General features: G+C 40.2%; 1 protein-coding gene across 13 annotated transcripts in view; it reads left to right on the plus strand.

Annotated features, from left to right (window-relative positions):
- Positions 1-21,846, plus strand: part of tjp1a (tight junction protein 1a) — a 132,846-nt gene that overhangs the window by 83,921 nt on the left and 27,079 nt on the right. For 6 of the 13 annotated variants that reach the window (XM_086025030.1, XM_086025036.1, XM_086025037.1 and 3 more), the window contains 9 exons: positions 10,894-10,950; positions 12,319-12,443; positions 12,518-12,620; positions 14,002-14,329; positions 14,574-14,680; positions 16,127-16,295; positions 16,475-16,607; positions 20,837-20,973; positions 21,569-21,674. In XM_086025030.1, the coding sequence (XP_085881156.1) occupies positions 10,894-10,950; positions 12,319-12,443; positions 12,518-12,620; positions 14,002-14,329; positions 14,574-14,680; positions 16,127-16,295; positions 16,475-16,607; positions 20,837-20,973; positions 21,569-21,674 (1,265 nt within the window). Of the gene's footprint in view, positions 1-5,247; positions 5,409-10,893; positions 10,951-12,318; positions 12,444-12,517; positions 12,621-14,001; positions 14,330-14,573; positions 14,681-16,126; positions 16,296-16,474; positions 16,608-20,836; positions 20,974-21,568; positions 21,675-21,846 lie in introns of those variants that run through there. The other 7 variants (XM_086025031.1, XM_086025034.1, XM_086025045.1 and 4 more) reach the window with 2 other exon arrangements.

The following is a 21,846-nucleotide window of genomic DNA, read 5'->3' on the forward strand; positions in this document are numbered from 1 at the left end:
ACTGCCACAGTATTAATTGGCCTGCAAAATGCAGACATACAGTACCTTTCTTCCCAGGCTTTATACTTGATAGAGAGAGAACTACACATGTGAAAGTTGTGCAACCCAAATATTAAAGAGTGTTACAAAAATGTACAGATGGTATTTGTGAAGCAGATGCTGATTTTAACTGAGAATGTTTAACAATTGCAGCCCAGCTGTAACTACAGTATGTTTTGTATCCAATTTTTAAAAAATTGGTTTACATATTACAATTTATGGATAGTACACATTCGATTAAGATCTTGATGATCGATTTATTTATTTTTAAACCTTGTAGACAGTGCATCACCCGGAGCACCGCTAACACAAACATGGCTGCAAAGAGAGAGGAGCTACTTTACAACAGTAGAGTCAGTCAGGCCAACTTCCAACCAGTTTTTCAAAAATGCAACTAGCGAGTGTGAGTCCCGCTAAAAAATTAGACTTTTCAGAGATATTGCAAAGAGAGGCTGGATCGGTTCAGCAGATATTTCTCACTCTATGCAAAATCTGTGATCGGTTGTGAAGTCATATTTTGCAGATTGATTTAACTCATAGGATCCGCAAAATAAGACATTACAGCAAACACAATCTTTGTTCACTCCAGGGACGTTCTGTGCTGCCATCGTTAATAATCCAAGTTTTCAGTATATCTTTTCATTTTTTCACCCAATATTTTTAAATAATTTGGAGTGTTTTTTGGGGGTGGGGTGTTGGGTTCCCCCTTCCCCATTTTCCGTGTATTGATTTTCATCAATGTTTTGGCTATTCGTGGGCCGGACCGGTCCCAGTCCCCTGTAAATAGCGGGTATAGTAAATAAATTGTTTAAATAGATTGGGCCATCTTCTGATTTGATTTCTTAGCATTTATTTTCTCTTTCTCTTTTTAATCTGCACCAAAATCCTGTTCATGTAAAGACAATAAGAAACAACTGGCACGTTAGCAAATAATTTTCAATTGTTTTGCGTATTACAAAAAACGAGCCCGGTTTAAGGCAATCATAGTCAATGTTGCTAACCAACCATTGCCGAAAGAAGAATGATATTTAGCAAAAGCAGTGATGATGGCTAGGTTCACACCGCAGGTCTTAATGCTCAATTCTAATTTTTTTTTAAATCCGATTTTTGGGGGTAAGCGTTCATACCAGGGCTGCCATGATTAGTCGACTAATCACGACGACGTCGACGATCAAAATCGTCGACAATTTTAATCGTCGATGCGTCGTTTATTTATATATTTATTTGGCACATTATTTTTCTATCGAGACTGCCGCGTCTCGCTATTCTCCCGCTGGCTGTTTTCCTATCTGCAACGCACATGCGCAGAGGTGGTAATCCGGGTGATGTAAACAGAAGCATTATGGGTAAAGTAGTCTAAGCCTTACAATCTAAGGGCTAATTTGTGTTGGCAACTGAGTCCGACGGTTATGGCACATTTCACCAAATATACTCAATACAATGCAAACCTGCCTTTCATGGCAGCACGATGGGGATGCCCAATCATTCAAAAAAGGGAAGCAAGTTATGGTTTATGCCTAATTTTATATCTGACATAGGCACAGTTGTGTCTAGAAGCTAGCTGCAGTTAGCATACACACGTTACGGTGTGTTTGATGTAACGCTCCTATTTGGTACGCTAACACGTCGTAGCATCTTCTATGGATTAAACAGCCATTATTCAGTAAAGTCGCGTTGATTAACAACCAAAACTCTGTGTTTATGCCTGTGGTGGATATCGAAGCAGGAAGCGCATGCTTGGTCTCTCTCTTTCTCTCACTCACGGAGTGATGCGTTCATGAACTGGGAATATTAGCACTCAACACAAAAACTACATATGTGTCACTCCTCGGCATCACATAACAATAAAATCCATGATTAAGTTTGTTGTAATATACTATGTTATAGTGCAAAAAAAAGCTCTTCCTTTTTTTGTTACAGGTGCATACCACATTTTGATTGTGTAGATCAATTTAGTACTTTTGAATTATACTAGTGAAAAGAATAACAAAACCTTTTTGATAAAGTTTAAATTAACACAAAATTAAAAACCAATACAAGAGTTTATTTTAGTTTACTTTAGCACAGAGCATTTGCCCAATTTACTCCTCTGATTTCACTACCTTCCGTAAAAATCTTGGTGCCCAAAAAGAGTGAAATATGTATACAAGTATTTCTTTTTGTATTCATAGATAATTTCACCGTATTAGTGCAACTCTGCATAGTGTATAGTTTTGGTTCAATTTTAAAACGCACGAAAGAATTACAGCTAAAAAGTTTAAGGCCAGAGTATCGCCATCAATTTAAGTCGCTCCTTTATTTATAAACATGACAGGAATGATGGCTTAAGTTGCAAAGTTTAATACAAGTTGAATGTACTATCATCTTGTCTTCATGATTAGTTTGTACATAAAGAATGTAAGTTGTAAGTGAATGATGCTTATTATATGAGCAGCAGCTAGCTGCTACGATTTCCCGGGATTTATATATTATCCGATTAGTCAACTAATCGCGACTACTGTTAGTGATTAGTCGACTAGCAAAATAATCGTTTGTGGCAGCCCTAGTTCATATTACATTTTAAATGCGACCTCGGTCTTGCCTGCTGTATGAACACATGCGTCAGCCCACAAGTCAACGTCACTCCCGACGTTGTTTGCGGAAGTAAATGTGGCCCTGAGTGCCGGGCATTTATACAGTCAAGCGATTAGGTAGGAGGTAGAAATAAATACAGTATTTGGGGAAAATCACGAGGCGACACTTTAATATCTCATTTTATGGAGACGTCACTAAAAATCTGAGATTGTATTTTAAACCATGTCGCCCGTCTGTAGTTGAGGGTGAGAAAAGCATGTTCTTCCTCAAATGGCTGGCATGCAGCTGAGACTGAGGCATGTGTTCGTGAATGTGGCAGTGCACTGTAAGAATCGGATACACAGACATGACAGTTGTCTCCCATTTTGCATCCAGCATGCCCTCAGTCCATCCGTCGGTCCTTCTATTTATTTCCCTGCATCTGCTGTCATGAGACAGCAGCAGCAATAGTCTTCAGAGGAAATCATGGCTCAGATTAACGTTTTAATCTAAAAGCCTGGATTATAGGTTTTGTATTTTATTCGTAGCCTCACCAGTCCAGCAGTCACTCTTTGTCAGATAGTTTTCAGTCAGAGGTGTGTAAATGTGTTTATCTGTTTGTTCTGCTGAAGGGGGTCCTTGTGGGGCTTTTCATAGAGATGTATGACAGATTAGAGCTGCTGTTTGAGACTAATTAACTCAAGCATATCAACGCATGCCAGCAAAACGCTGCATCAGTACATAGGCTCAGCATCAGCATCATCATCATCATCATTGTCATCTGCCTATTGGCGATTTGCCCTCATCTACCCACCCATGTGTATGGACAGTTCTGCCTGTCCTCTATTCCTCATCGCAGTCACAAAACGTGTTCTAAAAATGGCCTCTGTCAGAGCTAGATTGGAGTGCCCCGTAGCACTCCCCCCCCCATTTTTCATGGAAAAACTATTGCATATTGCAGGTTTATCACGATAATTTTTACTTTTTTTTTTTGTTTTGTTATCTTTTTCTTCCCCAATGCATTTCAATGGGCCTCAATTATACGTGAAATTATGCTATTCACTGGCCGACCCAGTTTCTCTATCCCACGTGAATTTCGGGGGTCCGCTGCCTATTGGTGTTGGTATCTATGCTGATACTGTATGTCTGTGTAGGTCTGAATGATTTAGATTACTCTACCAAAGTAGTTTTTAGCAAACAAGCAATAAATGAATCTCTATTACAATAAACACTATCAGATTTATTATACATAAATGTTTTGGTTTTAGAGGTTAGGATTATATTAAAAGGCAAAAGAATCACGAATTATTATGAAAGGGAGATTATCTAATTAATGGCAAATGAGAAAAGAAGGAAAGGTAAACGTGTGGACTGAACTTCTTAAAAGGGAAGTCAAACCAAACATATTTTTTTCCATAATATGTTACATAACATGCAACAGTCAATAGCGCCCGTGCGTAAGATCGCGCTAATAAGTGGACCGAACCGAACGCAAGTGGACCGAACCGAACATGCCATACCGAAACGTATTAATACACACACATGTACCGTTACACCTCTAGTAATTATATTCTTTTATCGGAATTTGACCAGTCAGACGCAAACTTGAATGTGTATCGCCACCCAATAGTTGAACATTATCTATGGTAATTAAACGCATTAGCTAATAATACATGATAACTTATTTTGCTGCCTGAGAAAAATGTTCTTACTTTTATTAGATAATAAAAATATTATTTTTAGGAAAATGGTAAATATCGTAATAATATTGATATCGCTATAGTCAGCATCCATATCGCATATCATTTCCAAAATTGTGCAGCCCTAACGAGAACCTTGAAAAAAATCATAATACTGATGGGGGGGGGGGGGGGGAAGTCGCAATTAGATTATTTTTCAAAATTGGTCAGCCATATTTCTTGTTGTGTTGTACAATACCCTAAATCAGGGGTCTGCAGTCCTGTTCCTTGAGGGTTGGTTTCCTGGATGTTTTCTATCCCTCCTTGCTGCAAGACACCTGATTCAAAAGATCATGTTTGTTCTCCAGCTTCTGCAGACCTTATTGATTATCTGATCATTTGAATCAGGTGAGTTGCAGCAGGGAGAGATGGAAAACATTCAGGAAACGGGCCCGCAAGGAACAGGACTGATGACACCAGTCCTAAATAATCCTGTGGATATAGGAAGACTGCAAATTCTGTTACTGTGGGTACTACTACTGCCCTAGTGCCATGTAAAATGCTGGTACAGAGTAGCAGTTTTTGTTGGATTTGCCAGTCTAAATATCAATCTGAAAATATGATGTTTTTTCCGTTTTGTATGCATACTTAATGTAACAAATCACAATGTCAACTATACTGCCAAAAACTCGACTACCAGCCAAATTGATTTATTTTGTATGCTAATACTCCTGATGGAAAAGACCACAGGACGTCGAAAACGTGACGAGGCCATGAGATTAGGTGAGCGAGATAAGGAGGAATTTTAAACTTTTTGGTGGAAGCTGAAGCGATTTCCTGCAAACAGGAAACCGAGTGTTTTCCTGTGGGTGCTGTGGCTGTTCTTGCTTACATCCTGCCTCAGGCTGTCAAGGAGAGCTGGAACACTGATCTAAAGCATTGCCTCACTGCTGTCTCTCTCTAGAAGGCGCACGCTCGGATCCTAGCCAGTATTCAAATATGCAAATAATAACTTTGCCTTATTGCACCATTCAAGTGAAAGGCAGGGATGTGTTTAATGATTTTTATTGATCTGTATTTTATTTTTCCTGCTGTTTTGAATCATTCCTGTGGTTCGGCTAAGAAGATGCTGGAAAGGTGAGCAATGGACTACTTCGAGAACAGCGCGTTGGCCCTTAGTATCCTTAAAAACATTTTTATAAAGGGTTGCATTGTTGTGAAAGGAAAACGTTCGTTTTGCCTCCAGGTGATTCCGATCAAAAGCTATTTTGGGTTTTCAGTACTTTCAAGCTGAGTATGTGACTTATCACTGTGTCTGTTTTTGGCTAACATGTTTGGTGATGCTCTTCAGCTGACTTTTTTGCCTGAGTGCAGAATGGATAGATTTTTCAAGGTTTTTAGGATGGTGACGCTATTTTGTGTGGCTTTCACAATGGGGTCGTGTAAGCCAAGACTTTCATGGCTTTCTCCAGTGGGTTATTATTGTCCATGTCATCACTAATGGTCCATTCACTTCATCAGTATGCCCAAAATGAGTGGATTAGCCTTTGAAGAGTCTGAGTGAGTTTTTATCATCTGTATCGGACTCTGTATATTAAGGGCCAGGCCAGGCCTGGCCCAGGCTGGCCTGAACAAAGAGACCCTGTACATCATGGGTTTTTGTGTGTGTGTGTGCTTGCGTGCGTGTGTGTGTGTGTGTGTGTGTGTGTGTGTTTGTGTACACACAGTCATGTGTGGTTTGATTGCTGCTCTTTGTTTTCCAGCCCCCGGCCTTGCTGGACATAGTTCAAGCTTGACTAATATGGAAGTATAAATATACACTAGGCTACCATTAGTTTGGGCAACATCAAGTACACTATTGTTTCACGCTACAGTATTCTGTCACTTAACAGAAGCGTGTCCTTTGTCCCGTTAGTATTTATGTGTTTTGAGACGTGCATGGTTTCTGTTCTTTGTTACAGTGACCGGCAGTGTTCAAATAACGAAATAGATGCTTTTCCAAATGGGCACATTGTGAGCTATCTTGTGTTGCAGAATTTGTCATGTTGTTGAAGAGAAATGTTTATGAATGTAAATGCCAAAATACTAATTTGCCTTTATCATTTTTTTCTTTGACTTCCACCCTGATACTCTGCATCATGCTTAGGATGCTGATGATTATAGCTCACACCCAATCAGCCAGGATATTAATTATCATTTCAGATTGCAGTGAATAATTACCATCATAATCTCAATGATAAGCAAGATATAGATTCAGGAAAGTTTGTCTAAGAGACAGGCGGAGGGCCCCTGTTTTTGACCATGGTGACTCGAATCTTGAATTTGGTTTAAATCGTTAGTGTATTCTGTTTTGTCGGTGCTTAATGCAATAATGCATATTACTGAAAGTACAATCATTAATGAATCATTAAAATGTCAAATGGGGAAATGCAAGCAAACTTCATGTGTACCTGTGTTGGTCAAAGGAAAACATGTTTTTGTAGAAAAAACGCATCCAAACACATTTTTGGTTACACTGGTGGTATGAAAACAAGCTTATAATAGCTCGCAGAGCCTATTTGTCGAGACAACTTGACAAAAAGGTTGATAACCTTTCCCCGGCCGTCCCTCCAATTTAACGCGTAATTTTCTTGTTCAGATTCTGAGAAATCTGAGTCAGTCCTACCATTTTTCAGAAGTGGGCATTCTTTCCATTCTGTCAATACTGACGGACGCTCGTTTTGCTGACTCTGTGCCAGACGAGGCCGGTGCGCAGCGCATGATAAATAATCAGCCACCGCATGCAGATGCCTGTCTGCGATGCGAGTCTGGTTACATCCTTTCTATTTAAATAAATGAATATCCGAGTGTGGATGCCTGATTCACGGCAAGAAAAACCCCCAACATCCATAGGCAAGCAATCTGGCGTATCACTCAATAGCAAGTGGTGAGCGCAAGGGACGGCCCAGTTAACGCCTTGACAGCACATCCGTTCCTAACATGTTGCCTTGCATTGAAATTAACCAGGTGGGTTGTGGTGGTTAGCACATCCGCCTCACAGTTCAGAGGGCGTGGGTTCGATCCCGGCTCCGGCCTCCCTGTGTGGAGTTTGCATGTTCTCCCCAGGCCTGCGTGGGTTGTCTCCAGGAACTCCGGTTTCCTCCCAAATTCCAAAAACATGCATGGTAAATTGATTGGACTCTCTAAATTGCCCCTAGGTGTGATTGTGAGTGTGGATGTTTGTCTCTGTGTGCCCTGTGATTGGCTGGCAACCAATTCGGGGTGTCCCCCGCCTACTGCCCGAAGACAGCTGGGATAGGCTCCAAGCGCGCCCGCGACCCTTGTGAGGAGAAGCGGTATCGATAATGGATGGATGGATGTTTAACAGGATAACAGTGATTTGTTGAAGACATTTCTTTTTGTGCAAATTCTTGTTTAGATTATGTATTTATTTTTTTACATGAATGTCATTGTAGTTGCAAGACGAGTAATTTTTTTTTTTTTTTTTAAAGAAGCAGTCTTAAGTATAATGTTTTTGCTTTGCTGTTTTTTTTAAACACAAAAAGTACCGATAAAAATACCTTTGATGTACCGGATAAATAACCAGTATCGTTTAGAGTACTAGTATGGTTAAAATTTTAACCACCCCCATCCACATCCATGACTCTCCCTTATTGTAAGCCCGTCATGGTTTGTGTCTACGCACTCTGTGGCCTTTCGGTACACTTTACAAAAAATGTTCATTGTGAGTCATCACTTATATATATGTATGTCCATAATGTGTCAACAAATGCATTCCTCTGTGTAATCAGTGAAACAATGCATTTGCTGTGCTTTTCCTCTTCATACTTGTCTGCCTAGCGCCACAAGCCACAGTTCAAGGACAAGGGCATCTGCCTGATCTCCATGACCCAATCATCCTGTTGTTTCTCATGTGTAGTTCCCCACAGTGGACTTGGGCAGTTGGATGAGTGAGTGGGTGAACGGATGGCTGAATATATCACAAAACACTTCAGAGAAATGGATGTGTTCGGGAATGTCTGAGGGAACGGTTGCTAAATGGGTCAGAACCCATCGAACAATAGCAGCATTACTGTGAGAGTTGTAGTGGCAGACAGGAGGGGCACTCGAGAGGGACGGATAGTTTTGGGGGACACCCAAGCTTTATGCCAATTATCGACATAAATAACATCCACACAGAGCTGCCATGGAATTTAGGGTCAAAGGTTTAACTTGTGTTTTCAATAGGATGGGGCCAACTCATTGTTGCAGATGACTGAAATGCTGAGATGAGCCACTAAAACCTGAGTAGACGTACAGTAGCGCAGTATAGTTTTTGTTTTTGAAATGTCTTACAGTTTGGGAGGAGGGGATTTGGTTACCTAAAAATAGAATAGAATACTTTGTCTGTCCCAATGATGACAGAAATTCTTCTTCGACAGGGCTCACAAACACATTCACACATTCCCAACAAGAGACAAAATAAATAAATAAAATAAAACATGCAATCAATGATCTATTTCAAAGTGTTCAGACGAATGATTTGTGATCTGTTGTCCCATCTTCCAACTAGAGATTCCTTTCTCTTTTTTTTATTACATACATAACACAGGTCAACAATTTAAAAAATAATATGTTTTTAATCAGAGATGCAAGTAAACTTTTCTAGATTAAATTTCAGCACTGATTCAAAATCTGCCCATGTTTCTTTTTTTTTTTTTCTAGCACATCAGGTTTTAATAATAAACAAAGGTGGGCAATCCGTCAGACTGATGGTCGGCCGTTTTGCTCTCGATTGACGAATGATGGGATACTTGAAAAATGACGGAAAAAGCACTGACGGAAGTGGATTTTTGTCCGTCACAATATTCGTCACTAAACTAATGGACGCCCATTTTGGTCACCTGTTTTTTTGTTGGGTTTTTTTGTGGTTGGGGGGACGGACTTAACTGACAAACTGACTGACCAACTTGACGATTGAAATTCAGTTCAGCTTGAAAAGTGACGGACTGGCGAATAACGGACGGACGGGTACTACCCAGGCTGCTGATGGATGATGAATGACGGACCAGCAAAATTTGGTATAATACCCAGTTTGTCCACCTCTGATAATAATAATGATAATATGTAATATTGTATACGTTGTAATGCCCTAATTATGGGTTTAGTTCAAAAACATGTAGTCAAACTTAAAAACAAAAGAATCTGATGTACCAGTAGCGTCAAAAATGGTTGAAATGTTCCACCATTTTTCCTTTGAAAAAGGGTCTGTTACTAAATTAGGATTAGGACGTGTCTTGTTCTTCATCATTTATTTCAGGTACATTTGGTCAGTTGTGGCCCCTACGGGAGACCTTCTAGAAATGTTTCATCCATATGTTGAGTGGATGTTTGCCTAATTTGCGTATGTTCTTTTTAAACAAGCCATATTGATGCGATGGTGGATGTTTCACAATCGTCACAAAGTATGGAGCTGAAATTGATGGATCAGGATTTTTCAACTATAATTGGCTGATTAAGGGTGGTAAAATGTTTCCAATGCTGTGGTGGACACATAGCATAGTGTGTTGTTTTGTAGCTCCTGATCATGGAAGTGGTAGTTGGGTAATGTGCACTCTGCCGTGCACGGTGCTGTTTTTCTTTTCTTTCTCTTGCCACATCGGACTGTGCTCAGCACTCTGCCACAGACAGCTGTAACCTCACCCCCTCCAGGCAGACACAACCGACAGCAGTGACGCTTCATCAGCTGTAGGCGAGCAATGTAGAGATTCCATTTAGGCAAATGAGGAACCACTCTGTTGAAACGTTAGCTTCAGACCTAGTTATTATATTTGTTAAAATGTTCGTTTTGGACCTAATTATTACATTCTGGGTCCAGGCGAAGAATCCATAAAGTTTGAACGGCCTCTCTTCTGAACTTAAGTACTTGAAAGATGAAGAAACACGCAGTCATATGGGAAAGTGGGTTGACAGCTGCTGTAAACGAATGTTGAAAATGAGTGATGGCAATAGACGAGTAGCTAAACAACTTCGTCTTTGCTTCAGCTCGCTCAAATGACCCAGCCAAGAATAATTTGTGCACGTTTACTCTGCTTTTCATATCTCACTCGATCTCTAGTGGCTCTTTACTCACATTGCCGTCATTCATAATCTTTCTCACGTTACATGTGGACTTAGTCCTGGGTTCCCAGTTATGCAAATGAAGCAAGGCATTGCCGACCTTTCCTGACTGTTTTTCTCGACTTTTTCATGACTGTCTTGGTTCTCAATCCTCCATTAAACTAAACAATGTTTAGTTGCTGAATCCCTTTTATTAAGACCCTTTGCATCCAATTACACCTTATTTTGCATGCAATGTTTGGGTTTTCTGGTCAAATATAATGGCTATGATGAAATCATGGCTTACATACATGAAGTCAGATCTGTAAGATAATACCGGATGTAAATCATGTGATTTTGATGCAATGTAATCAATTATTTTTAGCCTTTGCTGTTTTGGATTATTTTGTGCTGTCTGCTATTTTTTGGTGAAAAGATGCGATCTGCTGATAAAATCAGTTGACAAGACTGAAGGAATACCTTCCAATTCATTGACGACCGTATACCCTAATGAATATTTCCTTTGTGTTTTCTTGCGTTGCAGAGTGCAGCAATGGAGGAAACAGTCATATGGGAACAGCACACAGTGACCCTTCACAGGGTAGGTGTTTACAGCCCTATAATTCACTTTGCCATTTCTTCTCTATTGTCTTTTTTTCCCCCTCCCTGTCCGCAACTAGTGTCCTAATTGCAAAGTCGTTCTCATTTGTTCTGAACATCTCCCTCTGCATTGCCCCATGTCCTTTACCCGGTTGTATGTCTTCTCTGCTTGTACTGAGAGGACCAGCTGTAGGAGCAGGATGTATGGTGCTGGAACAATAGTCAAGGAGCCCAGATGGCAGGAAACAAAGCTAAAGGAAGAAAGACATCAGCATCCACTTCCTAACTACTTCTTTTCTCTTCCTTCCTGTTCAAAGCAAAGAGGGAGATGTATGGCACTCTTGCTTTTTGTCTTGGGCGGATTTCATTTTCATAGACTCGCTGCACCTCCGAATCCTAGTGGATGAGATGAGGTTGAACCACTGATCAGCTTCTCAGGCTGCACTACGAGCAAGACATATTAGACCAACAGGAAATTTGGAGTTGGTCCCCCGTTTTGCAGCTATAACAGCCTTCCATCTTTTGGAGATACTTTCTATGCATTTTTGGAGTGTGCCGGTGGGAATGTTTGTCTATTCGGCCAAAAGAACATTGTGAGGTCACTGACATTGGCAGAGTGGGCCAGGTTTTACCATTTCCCTTCTAGTTCATTCCACCAGTGTCGGGCGGGGCTGAGGGCAGTGCAGAGCACAGGGCAGTCAAGATGTTTCACACTAAACTCATCCAAGTATACGTGAACGGAGCTTGCCTAGTGGACGGCAGCGCAGTCAGGCTGGAACAGAAAGTGGCCTTTGCAAAACTTTTGCCTTGAATTTGACAGTATGCGATGCTCCAAAAAATGTATTTCTTAAATTAAGATTTGCGGCAATATAAAGTCCCCAGATAATTCATTCAAATATGTTGGGTATAGTATATTGAACTCATAGCACATTGCGTACACATCTTAAACATATACATTGTGAATGAAAATAGGCATTTTCAAAACCGAGGCCATAAAATCATTTCACTTGTCCCCGGTTGTGCCCCGGCCTGGGATCAAGTTGACTAGAGTACCTGTCTAGACTGGCCTGGTTGTTGTAATCTAATTAGTAGAAGCTTTAGTGAAGCTGAAGGAGCAGCCTGTTGTTGGCCGCAGTTGCTAGCCTTCTGGCTCTCTGCTCATTTTGTGGGTGCAAGTTTACGTCACATGGCCCGCTTCTGTAGAGCTGTCTGTTGTGGGTGCAAACATGCTCCACACACATATTTGCCTGTCATTGTTTGCAATATGACAAAGATTTTAAGAGACGATTTTAACAACTGATTCATTTACACATTTAAAAGAGCATATTTGGTGATGTTAATATGTTGTGATTCAACTTTGTATGTGCAGGCTGCTGGATTTGGGTTTGGTATTGCCATCTCAGGTGGGCGAGACAACCCACATTTTCAGAGTGGGGAGACGTCCATTGTGATATCTGATGTTTTAAAAGGAGGTCCAGCAGAGGGGTTGCTCCAGTAAGTTTCCATGAGGATTCCCTCAACATACTTGCATGTCTTTTCCCGTGTTAATTATCTTTCCGATTTTTCAGAGAAAATGACCGTGTGGTAATGGTGAATGCAGTGTCCATGGACAACGTGGAGCATGCGTATGCTGTGCAACAACTGCGCAAGAGTGGCAAAAATGCTAAAATAGTAAGTTTGACATGGGTACACGGGTACCTACAAGGGTATTTTTTTGTGCCCCTTCTGACTTTTTATACTCGCTGTCTGTGTGTAAAGCCACCAAACCCAATTGAACAATTCAGTCGCATAGCAATGTGTTTGTGGTTCGGCAACTAGTTTTCATTATTTGCCAACTAGGGGTAGGAATCTATGAGTACCTCCCGATTCGATCCAATACCGATTCTGAGGCTTATGATTCGTTTCGATTGCTTACATTTTATAGTCCATGTAAAAAACTGGTACTTTTTTTAAAACAAAAAACTCAAGGAAGAGCAAGGATTTATATTTCACACTTTGACTTGACTCCGCTCACATGAGGTTTTGCTTGTTCCGCCATCTTATCACGTATTAGCTTAGCCTAGCACAGACGTTTGATGCACAAACACACCAAATTGGTTGCGCATGCTTTTAAATTTTTTATTTAAACTTTAAATATCGATTAGTAATACCTATGAATTGATTTTTAATACGCCGAACGATGCCTCGAAAAAAACGATTATTGTTCGCACCCCTATTGCCAACGATCTACAACTAGGTTTGCTGCGTGAATCAGCGTAAAAACAGCGCACAATATGATGGGCTCCACAACACGATGCAAAAGCACAGATGTTTATGGTGAATCAAAATCTTTGCCAGATGCCTTTCAAACATTTTGCGACCTGGGGAAATTTGCAAATAATGTGTGATTGCCATCTTGAAACCTTGTGACAAGATTGAAAAATGCCCTGCCATAAAAACAAAACAAAAACATTTTCTTCTCTGAAATATAGCTACAGCTCCAGTGTAATCTGCTTTTTTCCTTGACTATGTCAACGTTTTGTTTGTGATTCAGTTAAAAAACGTGTTGCGAAAACATGTTCCCCGCTAAGAATGCCAGGGGTCACGTTTTGTTATTTCAGCAAGTTTTGGATCGTTGTGTAGATGTGCGAGGGTCAGTCGCCGAGCGATTGTCCAGTTCTGTCGAGTTTTGTCACGTTGCCCAGTGTGCAGCTGGCTAAAGAGGCTGATGCAGTGTATGGCCTTTGAAGTCTGCAAATTTTCCTCTGCGCTAGTTTCATTCATTTGGGAGTATGAGGGAGTATGCCACACATACACACACATCCCTTTGCATTGAAAGCAATCGTCGCTGATGTCGCCACGCATTTAATTACCTAACTGCGCATAGCCACATGGGTTGTGTGAACACGCACTTTGAACATGGCAATGTACCCATTTTGGTGAGTTATGTCTGAAGGACAAGTGAATAAATCCTGTCTGTACTGTCATGCTGCTGACGTGCCCTTTTACTGGGATGCCTGTGTGAAAAGTGGCTACTTTGTGTGGCTTAAGACTCCCGTCTTTTAATTCTCAGACTATTCGGAGGAAAAGGAAAGTACAGATCCCTGTTTCTCGGCCAGGGGACAGGGAGACCATGTCAGAGCATGAGGAAGAGGACACCGATGAGGAAGACGCCTATGAGCATCACAGCGGTCGTGCTGGCCAAAGTGCCTATGCTGGCGCAAGTGGAGGCACGAGCAGTAGTCGGCGACACGATCGCGAACGTAGCAGCAGTGGAAGACGGGATCACAGTGCCTCAAGGGAAAGGAGCGTCTCACCACGCTCCGATCGACGTTCACAAGCCTCCTCTGCTCCCAGCAGGCCGTCCAAGGTCACACTTGTCAAGTCGCGGAAAAATGAAGGTGAGCAACACATAGTCCACCCAAATACATGACATGACTGTACATGACAGGGCACAATACAAAATGTTACACATGTTCCAGAGAAATACCATTTTCTAACATTGTAGCAGTATACGGTAAGGCAGATTTACTGTGCATTCAGAGTTGGTCTGGATGATTAACTGTGAACGTTTTTTGCGGCCACACATCCTTCCCTTCACTCTCTGCTAACATTTTTTTTTGTTTTGTATTTTAACAACGAAAGCAGAATATGGACTGCGGTTAGCCAGCCACATCTTTGTGAAGGACATCTCGCCTGAGAGCCTTGCTGCCAGGGATGGAAACATCCAGGAGGGAGATGTTGTCTTGAAGGTGAGAGACTAAAGAGTGATTGAATGAGGTTGTGTTTAAAATATTTACATTAGTAGTGTTATGATTGGTTAGAGAAGCTGGATATTCTTTGCAGTTTTTTGGGGGTGGGAGAGAGTCACTGGGTGTTTAAGAGACCAGGAAGTCCTCAATTTACGAACGAGTTCCGTTCCTACACTGGCGATGTAACGTGAATTTCCGCGTATGTCGTATTTCATTGTTGAAGTCTAAATTTACGTCAAAATACTTTGTATAAAAAAAAAAAATGAAAATACATTTAAATAAAAACTTGAGATGCTGTACTTACTATTACTGCTGAGAGGTGGGTGGAGAAGGAGATGAGGGCGAAAAAAGACAAAGATACTGCAAAGATAAGAATCGAGACACTGCGCATGCTCAACCGCAAGGAATGCTGGTCTTTGTATTACAGGAAGTGCTTGTGTGCGGAAGTAGAAAAATGCTTATACAAACAATATACCACTTTTTTTTTTTTCACAATTTCGCTGCTGCCGTGGGATTTTTTCAATGAAATAAATGTGCCTTGACTCAAAAAATTTTGAAAAACACTGCTTTAACCAAAGGAATTTCAAAGTTTGAATTTTGCCAACTTGAATGTATGAGTTGGTGTTGCGAATATTGACAGGTCAAAAAGCATCTTAAAAATCATGCCCTGTAATTGTATTACTTGTCACATTTTTAATTGGGTAAAATGGGTGGCACCACTATTAAATCGCTGTTGCCGTCGACATTTTAAAAAAATCTCATGCTGTTGACCATGTTTGCTTGCACGCGATTTTTGTTGTTTACAATTTCTAGTATGTGAATGTATGCAGGGTTGCTGATACATTTTTGTATTCAAAGTAAAACATGTTGCAATAATTTACATTACTTATGCATTACAATGGATGGGTTGACGGACATTTACTTTAGTAATATTGTGATACTGTAAACATGATCATTTGCTCCAATTATAAGTTTCCTTTGTCACCTACATTGTCACTACTTGTTTGTATAATTCTTAATAATACTTTGTATGTAATGGTTTATAAGAGCCGTATCAAATATTTTGTCTTTACAAAGATAATAAAGTGCAATTTTCATTAATTTAATAACGTGTTTAATTGTTCAATAGTGTAGTTGCAATGTGCAGTGGTATAGTGCTGTACATGTAAGAAATTTAGGTCACCAAACTGTTAGACACAGCTACCATTGTAATTTATGTTGTACACCACTGTAACCTATAGCTACAATAAACAACATATATCGCTTAATTAATAGCCCTCTGACAGTGTCAATCAAAACTGAGCATTAGTGCTTTTTACAAAAGATGAATTATAGATTAAGCTTTTGTTTGATATCATTGTATTGTGCAAGTCAGTGTGTCAGGGTAAACCTTTCCCTATCCTTCTTTTATTCTACTCTCTAATCTCCATCCGTTTCTCGCAACAGATCAATGGCACAGTTACTGAGAACCTGTCATTGATAGACGCCAAGAAGCTGATTGAGCGATCAAAGGGCAAGCTGAAAATGGTTGTTCAGCGAGATGACCGAGCCACGCTCCTGAACATTCCTGACCTAGATGACAGCATTCCGTCAGCCAATAACTCCGATAGAGATGGTGAGATAACAGGCTTGGAGGATGCAACATGAGATTAATTTGATGTACAGTATTTGTCTTTCTTCAAAAGACAAATGTATTTATTTTGGCACATACTATTTCATATAAAAAAGTATGTCTTGTTGTTGGACTTTCTGACATTCTGAAAAAAAACAATAGAAATTTACTTTGACTTACAGACATTTCCGAAATACATTCACTGACATCAGACCATTCCAATCGATCCCGTGGCCGGGGACGGTCACGCTCACCTGACAAGAATGAGCCATCGGACCATCTCCGGCTCTCACCTCGGCAGATGACCAATGGCAGGTACGGGAGTAATCACCGGGCAAACTACTGATTTCAATTGATGTGCGATAAATCTGTCACACACTTCCATTGTGGTACATCCACACTCCCGATGCTGAACATCATTTTAACACCCACAGCCTAGGTGCTTACTGCCCACCACTCTTGCATAAATCAATAGATGAAAACATAACGTGGATAAATCATCAAACTTCCTCTGGAGTCATCATTGCATTTTGATGCGCCTGCCGCAGACGAAGGTTTCGGGAGGAAAGCGCTATTCATCCCTCTTCTTGTTTGAAAGAGACTTTTCTTGACTAAATCTCTAAACCATTTCAACCAACAGAGAAGCAACCAAACACTCTGAATGGTAGCCAAGTCAAATACTGTATGTAAAAACCACACCATTTTCATTATCTTTACTAATCTAATGTAAAGTATTGGTTCCACGGTTGAGTATAAAAGACAAACACAAGAAAATATGACGTTCTCGCCAAGAGATTTTATTATGCATCAGATCATTACCTTTATATATCACACTGTTTGACGCCGAGCATTTAAACCTGACAGTGAAAAACAACAGATTAAACATCTCGTTGGCACAGCTCTTGGAGGCTGGAGGGTAGATGATAAAACAAGACTGGGGAGTGAAACAGGCCTGTCACTTTTGTAAAGGAGCCATCAGCCATGCACCAATTGGCTGAAACAAGAAATGCTAGTCAGTTGCCGGTTTATGGTCACAGGTGATTTTACAATATTTTCATTGGTTAGTCCTCAAACTCATGTCTCCAATGTTATGCTTGAAGCAAGTGTTTTTCTTTCTTTTTTTGGAGCGGGACTGGTGATTTATGTGCGATGGAAATGTGCGGTCATTTGGCCTGTAACCTGTAGATGAGATGGGCAGGGGACAAGACAAGATAAAGTATCTAAAATGGACATTAATTTCACAGTTTCACAATTGCACAGTCCTGCTCGGCCATTCTCGATGAAAGCCAATCAGAGTAAATCACGTTGAGCATTGCAGAAGACATGGACCCCATTTAAATGTTGCAAAAGCAGTGGTTCATCGACGTGCTGGAAACGCTTATCCCGTGATAAATGCTTCCTAGTTCCTACCTGCAAATATTTTGTCAAAATCACCTTGCCTCACCTGTACAACTCTATTTGAGAAAAGAGTGTGAGAGAGGAAAAGGTATCTTAGCCATGCAGTTTGACGCATCAGTTTATTGGGTTAAAATGTTGAAAATGCACACATATCAAAATATTAATTTATTAAGGATTGTTTGCATATGTTTGACTACACGGACAAAAAAGGTTTGAATCATGGCATTGCTGTATGTTGTTTTTTTTTTTTACTGTGAGTAAAAAAAATCTGAAATCTGATTTTTGTAGGGGAAAAAATGTGATTTTTATTTGAAGGCCCTATAACCCATCCTAATATAATAATTTCCTGAGCCACTAACAGTCACTAATAGTTGACTTGTTTTTCCTTGATGCAAATGACTTCTCATCTTATACGGTACAGTATATATGGCCAATATTGTATGCTTTATTTTCCTATTGAAATCACACTTTTGTTTAACCTTTATAAAATTGATTTATGCTATCATGTTAGGGTTAGGGTTCATTTGGCCATAAATATAAAGATCCTGTAGAATTCATAACACTAGAAGCAAACATTTTATTTTGTATGCAATCTTGGTCTTAGTTTCTTCCAGTTTTCATGCTGTGGTTATGGCTCAAGCAGTGGAAGAGGAAATAACAATGTGCCTGTCACTAGACTGTGACGTAAGAGAATGTTTCATTATCTCTCCGTTTCAGGAGGATAAAAGGAATTTGACATACTTCCCACAGTGCTTTGCCCAAGGACAGATGGTTTGCTTAACCTGATTGGCTGCAGGGCTTAGATGCATTCGTTTTCTTTAGGCGCGACATGTTCAGTGTTATTGAATGGTCCAAGTCATTTAAAACTTCCTTCATGCAGAGTAACTTCTATTGGGCGTGAGTTTATCTTGGGCGTAGGAAATCGTGTTTCACAAGGATTCCATTCCATTAAGTGTCATGGTGCAGCTTACGCAGACGTATGTGTGAGTAATTACAATTTTTTTGGTCTTTTAATCTTTTTTAATTTCATTAACAATAAAAGTATATGATTTATTTCTATTATTTATGTGAGTTATATTTTGGCTAGATGTTCAGAATGAGATGCTATGTATGGTGTTGTTGTCTTTCCTGACAAATGTGTTGAATTGTAAATTGTACTGGTGTGAAACAATGTGAAATAATTCAAGCCGTAGCATTGTTTGCCCTGTTTTCCCATCATTCAAGCATTACACCCAAGGCATACATTTGTACACATTTTACACTTGTAATAGTGTAATGATGACATGTAATTCTTTGTCAATGGGCTGCATCTCCACAATAAGCTCACACGATTGTTGTACTTGATCTTGACTGACATGAAGGGATGTCTTAAAGAACTTTGGAGTGGCATTCTTGAGCACAGAACATATGATGTACACTAAACTTTATAACATAATAATAATAATTATGTGATGTATGTTTTACTGTGTCCGTATGACAGTAACAAAAGTGGTTTATTTGGAACTTAGTTTAATCTGCTTTTTCAAAATTGTTTTACAAAAGGCTCTGAGTACAGTTCAAGTGCTGTGTTCCAGCAGGCAGTCATGTGATGAGATTGGAATTCAACTATTGTTTTAAGTAGCACAGCCCATTCTCTCTAGGCCTCATGCCTCACTCTTCCCAACCCCCTTCAGTACCGCCTGCCTCTTCCTTCTAAAAACATACACACACACTTGCGCACCCACACACACTCACGTACAGACAAATACAGTCCACCCTTGTTTATAGTTTTTACATGAACAGAAAATTGAATGAAGTTGTCTTTTGGGCGTGAGGGATCTTTCCTGTTGCTTTGTACACAGAAAATAAATTTTTGTTCAACCAATGTTCATTTACTTTTAACCTCCTTTATACAAAGAGAACAGATTAATTCACCAGACAGACTTTGAAGTAATTGGGAAAATAATTGATTGTTATTTTTTGTATAAAAATACATAAGGGAAAACTGTGATAATTACATGAGGCTGTTAACATTCAGCAACTTTCTACAATGGACTCAAATTTCAATTCCTGGAAGTGTTGTTTTTGGCATGCATTTTAGATTTAGTCTTTTGGGCAAAAATGCTTATTGGTTTTAGTCACATTTTAGTCATTCCTATTCGTGATGATTTTAGTCAACAAAGACTCAAAAAGGTTTTAGTCTAGTTTTAGTCTAGAAAACAAAATACACATATACACTGCATATATCCGTCCTACTTTGTTTGTGCTTCTTCAGTACGGCTAACGATGAATCAAAATTTAGCACCGACATTCTAAAATCCAAACGATTCCAGTCGCGCATTTTGAACATCTGACAGACCACACGCTAACAATTGCGTCTAGTCTCGTTTCGTCAACTAAAACTCATATACGTCACGTCATATTTTAGTCTCAAAGTGCCACGTTTAGCTCATCATAGTCTCATTATTGTCTTAAAAAAGGGGGCGTTAACAAAATATTTTCGTCCTCGTTGAAGAAAACAGCACCGGCTCCTGGGAGTTTACTGTGTGTTTTGCAGAGCTGGGCACTTGACCCTTCTTTGCCGGTTCGGCCGCGACCCTCCTCCCTTGACATGGGTACCCTTCCGGCCGCGACCCTCTGCCCTTATTCATGAACATTGTCGGCCCCCGCCCCATTCCCCCCCCCAAAAAAAGTGTCGGTGATTGACGCGGCCGCGGGAGAGATGCTAACGGCAGAAGCTTTTTATGGATCATCAGCTGGCTAATTTACTATTCGAACCCGCTGTGGACACGCTTCAAAATGCGCCACTAGTAGTTTACTACTTACCCAACTGCGTGTGCTTACTTCCATTGCGAGCCCCATGTGTTGCAGTCCTGTCTAAATCCTAAACCTAAAATCCACTTCCGGCCATGCTTAGTCCAGCCGTTTTTTTTAATGTGTCGCCCACCGCCCCAATTATGGCCATCCGGCCGGACTGGACTGCCCAGCTCTGTTTTTTTGACAGAGCCTCACGTTATATCATTTCTTTATATGTGTAGTTCTCATGACTCATATATAGGTATCTACTTTTTGAAATAATCTGTTGTCATTTATATTCACATTCTATCTTATTGATTCTGCTATTGCAATTGAATCATATATGTAATTGTGACATTTGTTTCTTACAGCCATCGAAGTCGAGATGAGGAGCGATCTAAAGCAGGGGTTATGTCCACGCCAGTCAAAAGCTCTGATGATGGTTTGTTATCTCAGGCCAGTGACCAAACCAGCTCCAGAGATGACAAACAGTTACCTCCGCTGCCTGGTACATAGTTGTTAATTTAGCGTCAAGCCTTTCTTGTCATTCGGGAAAGGGGGTGAAACATGTCAGTAAATGACAAACGGGACTTAAACCAAGGCAGCTATTTTTCCTGACACAGATGCTTCATAGAAATAAACACTAAGATCTAGGTTATTGACAACTGCCGCTGCCATTGTCCCAGTGCTATGAATCATTTTATTATTGTCATTGTAATTATTATCATCATCATCATCATCATCATCATCATTATTATTATTGTTAGATTTCCAAAACCTATTCTGTAGTCGAAATGAAAGTCATACTTGTCTTGTCAGCTGATTGGATTTCATCTTGCGGCCTTAACACCTTGATTTAGTTTTTTAGGAAGTGTACAAGGAGAGCTACTGTGACAAACGAAGTTAGTTCAGAGTCTGTTAATAAAGGCTAATCGATATTTTATAGGATGGAAGTACCAACTAACTGTTTGCTTCGGAATGAAGAGAACGATCAATGAATGTTTGACCCCCTTTTGATTCACACGACAGTATGTAAGGCTTAGTATGGCAGATTTTCCGCCCTGTGGTCATAATCTAACCTGCTGTTGATTGTATTGTGGCAGAACCAAAGCCTGTGTATGCACAGCCTGGCCAGCCTGATGTAGACCTGCCAGTCAGCCCCTCTGATGCACCTGTGCCCAGCGCTGCTCATGATGACAGTATCCTCAGGTCAGTATCTTCTCTGCTCTCACAAAGCTCAATCAAGCCTGGGTGAAATCACTGGCTTGCATCTTGACAGTCAATCAGCAAGCTTCGGCTGAGGTTATAAACAAATGCATGTGAATAAATATAGCATAACATTGTGATGCCAAGATACTAATAGAAAAGTATTGTATTTTGT

This window comes from Filicampus tigris, chromosome 3 (genome assembly GCF_054856515.1).
Source record: "Filicampus tigris isolate MCC_2025a chromosome 3, RoL_Ftig_1.0, whole genome shotgun sequence".
NCBI classification, from domain to species: Eukaryota; Metazoa; Chordata; class Actinopteri; order Syngnathiformes; family Syngnathidae; genus Filicampus; species Filicampus tigris.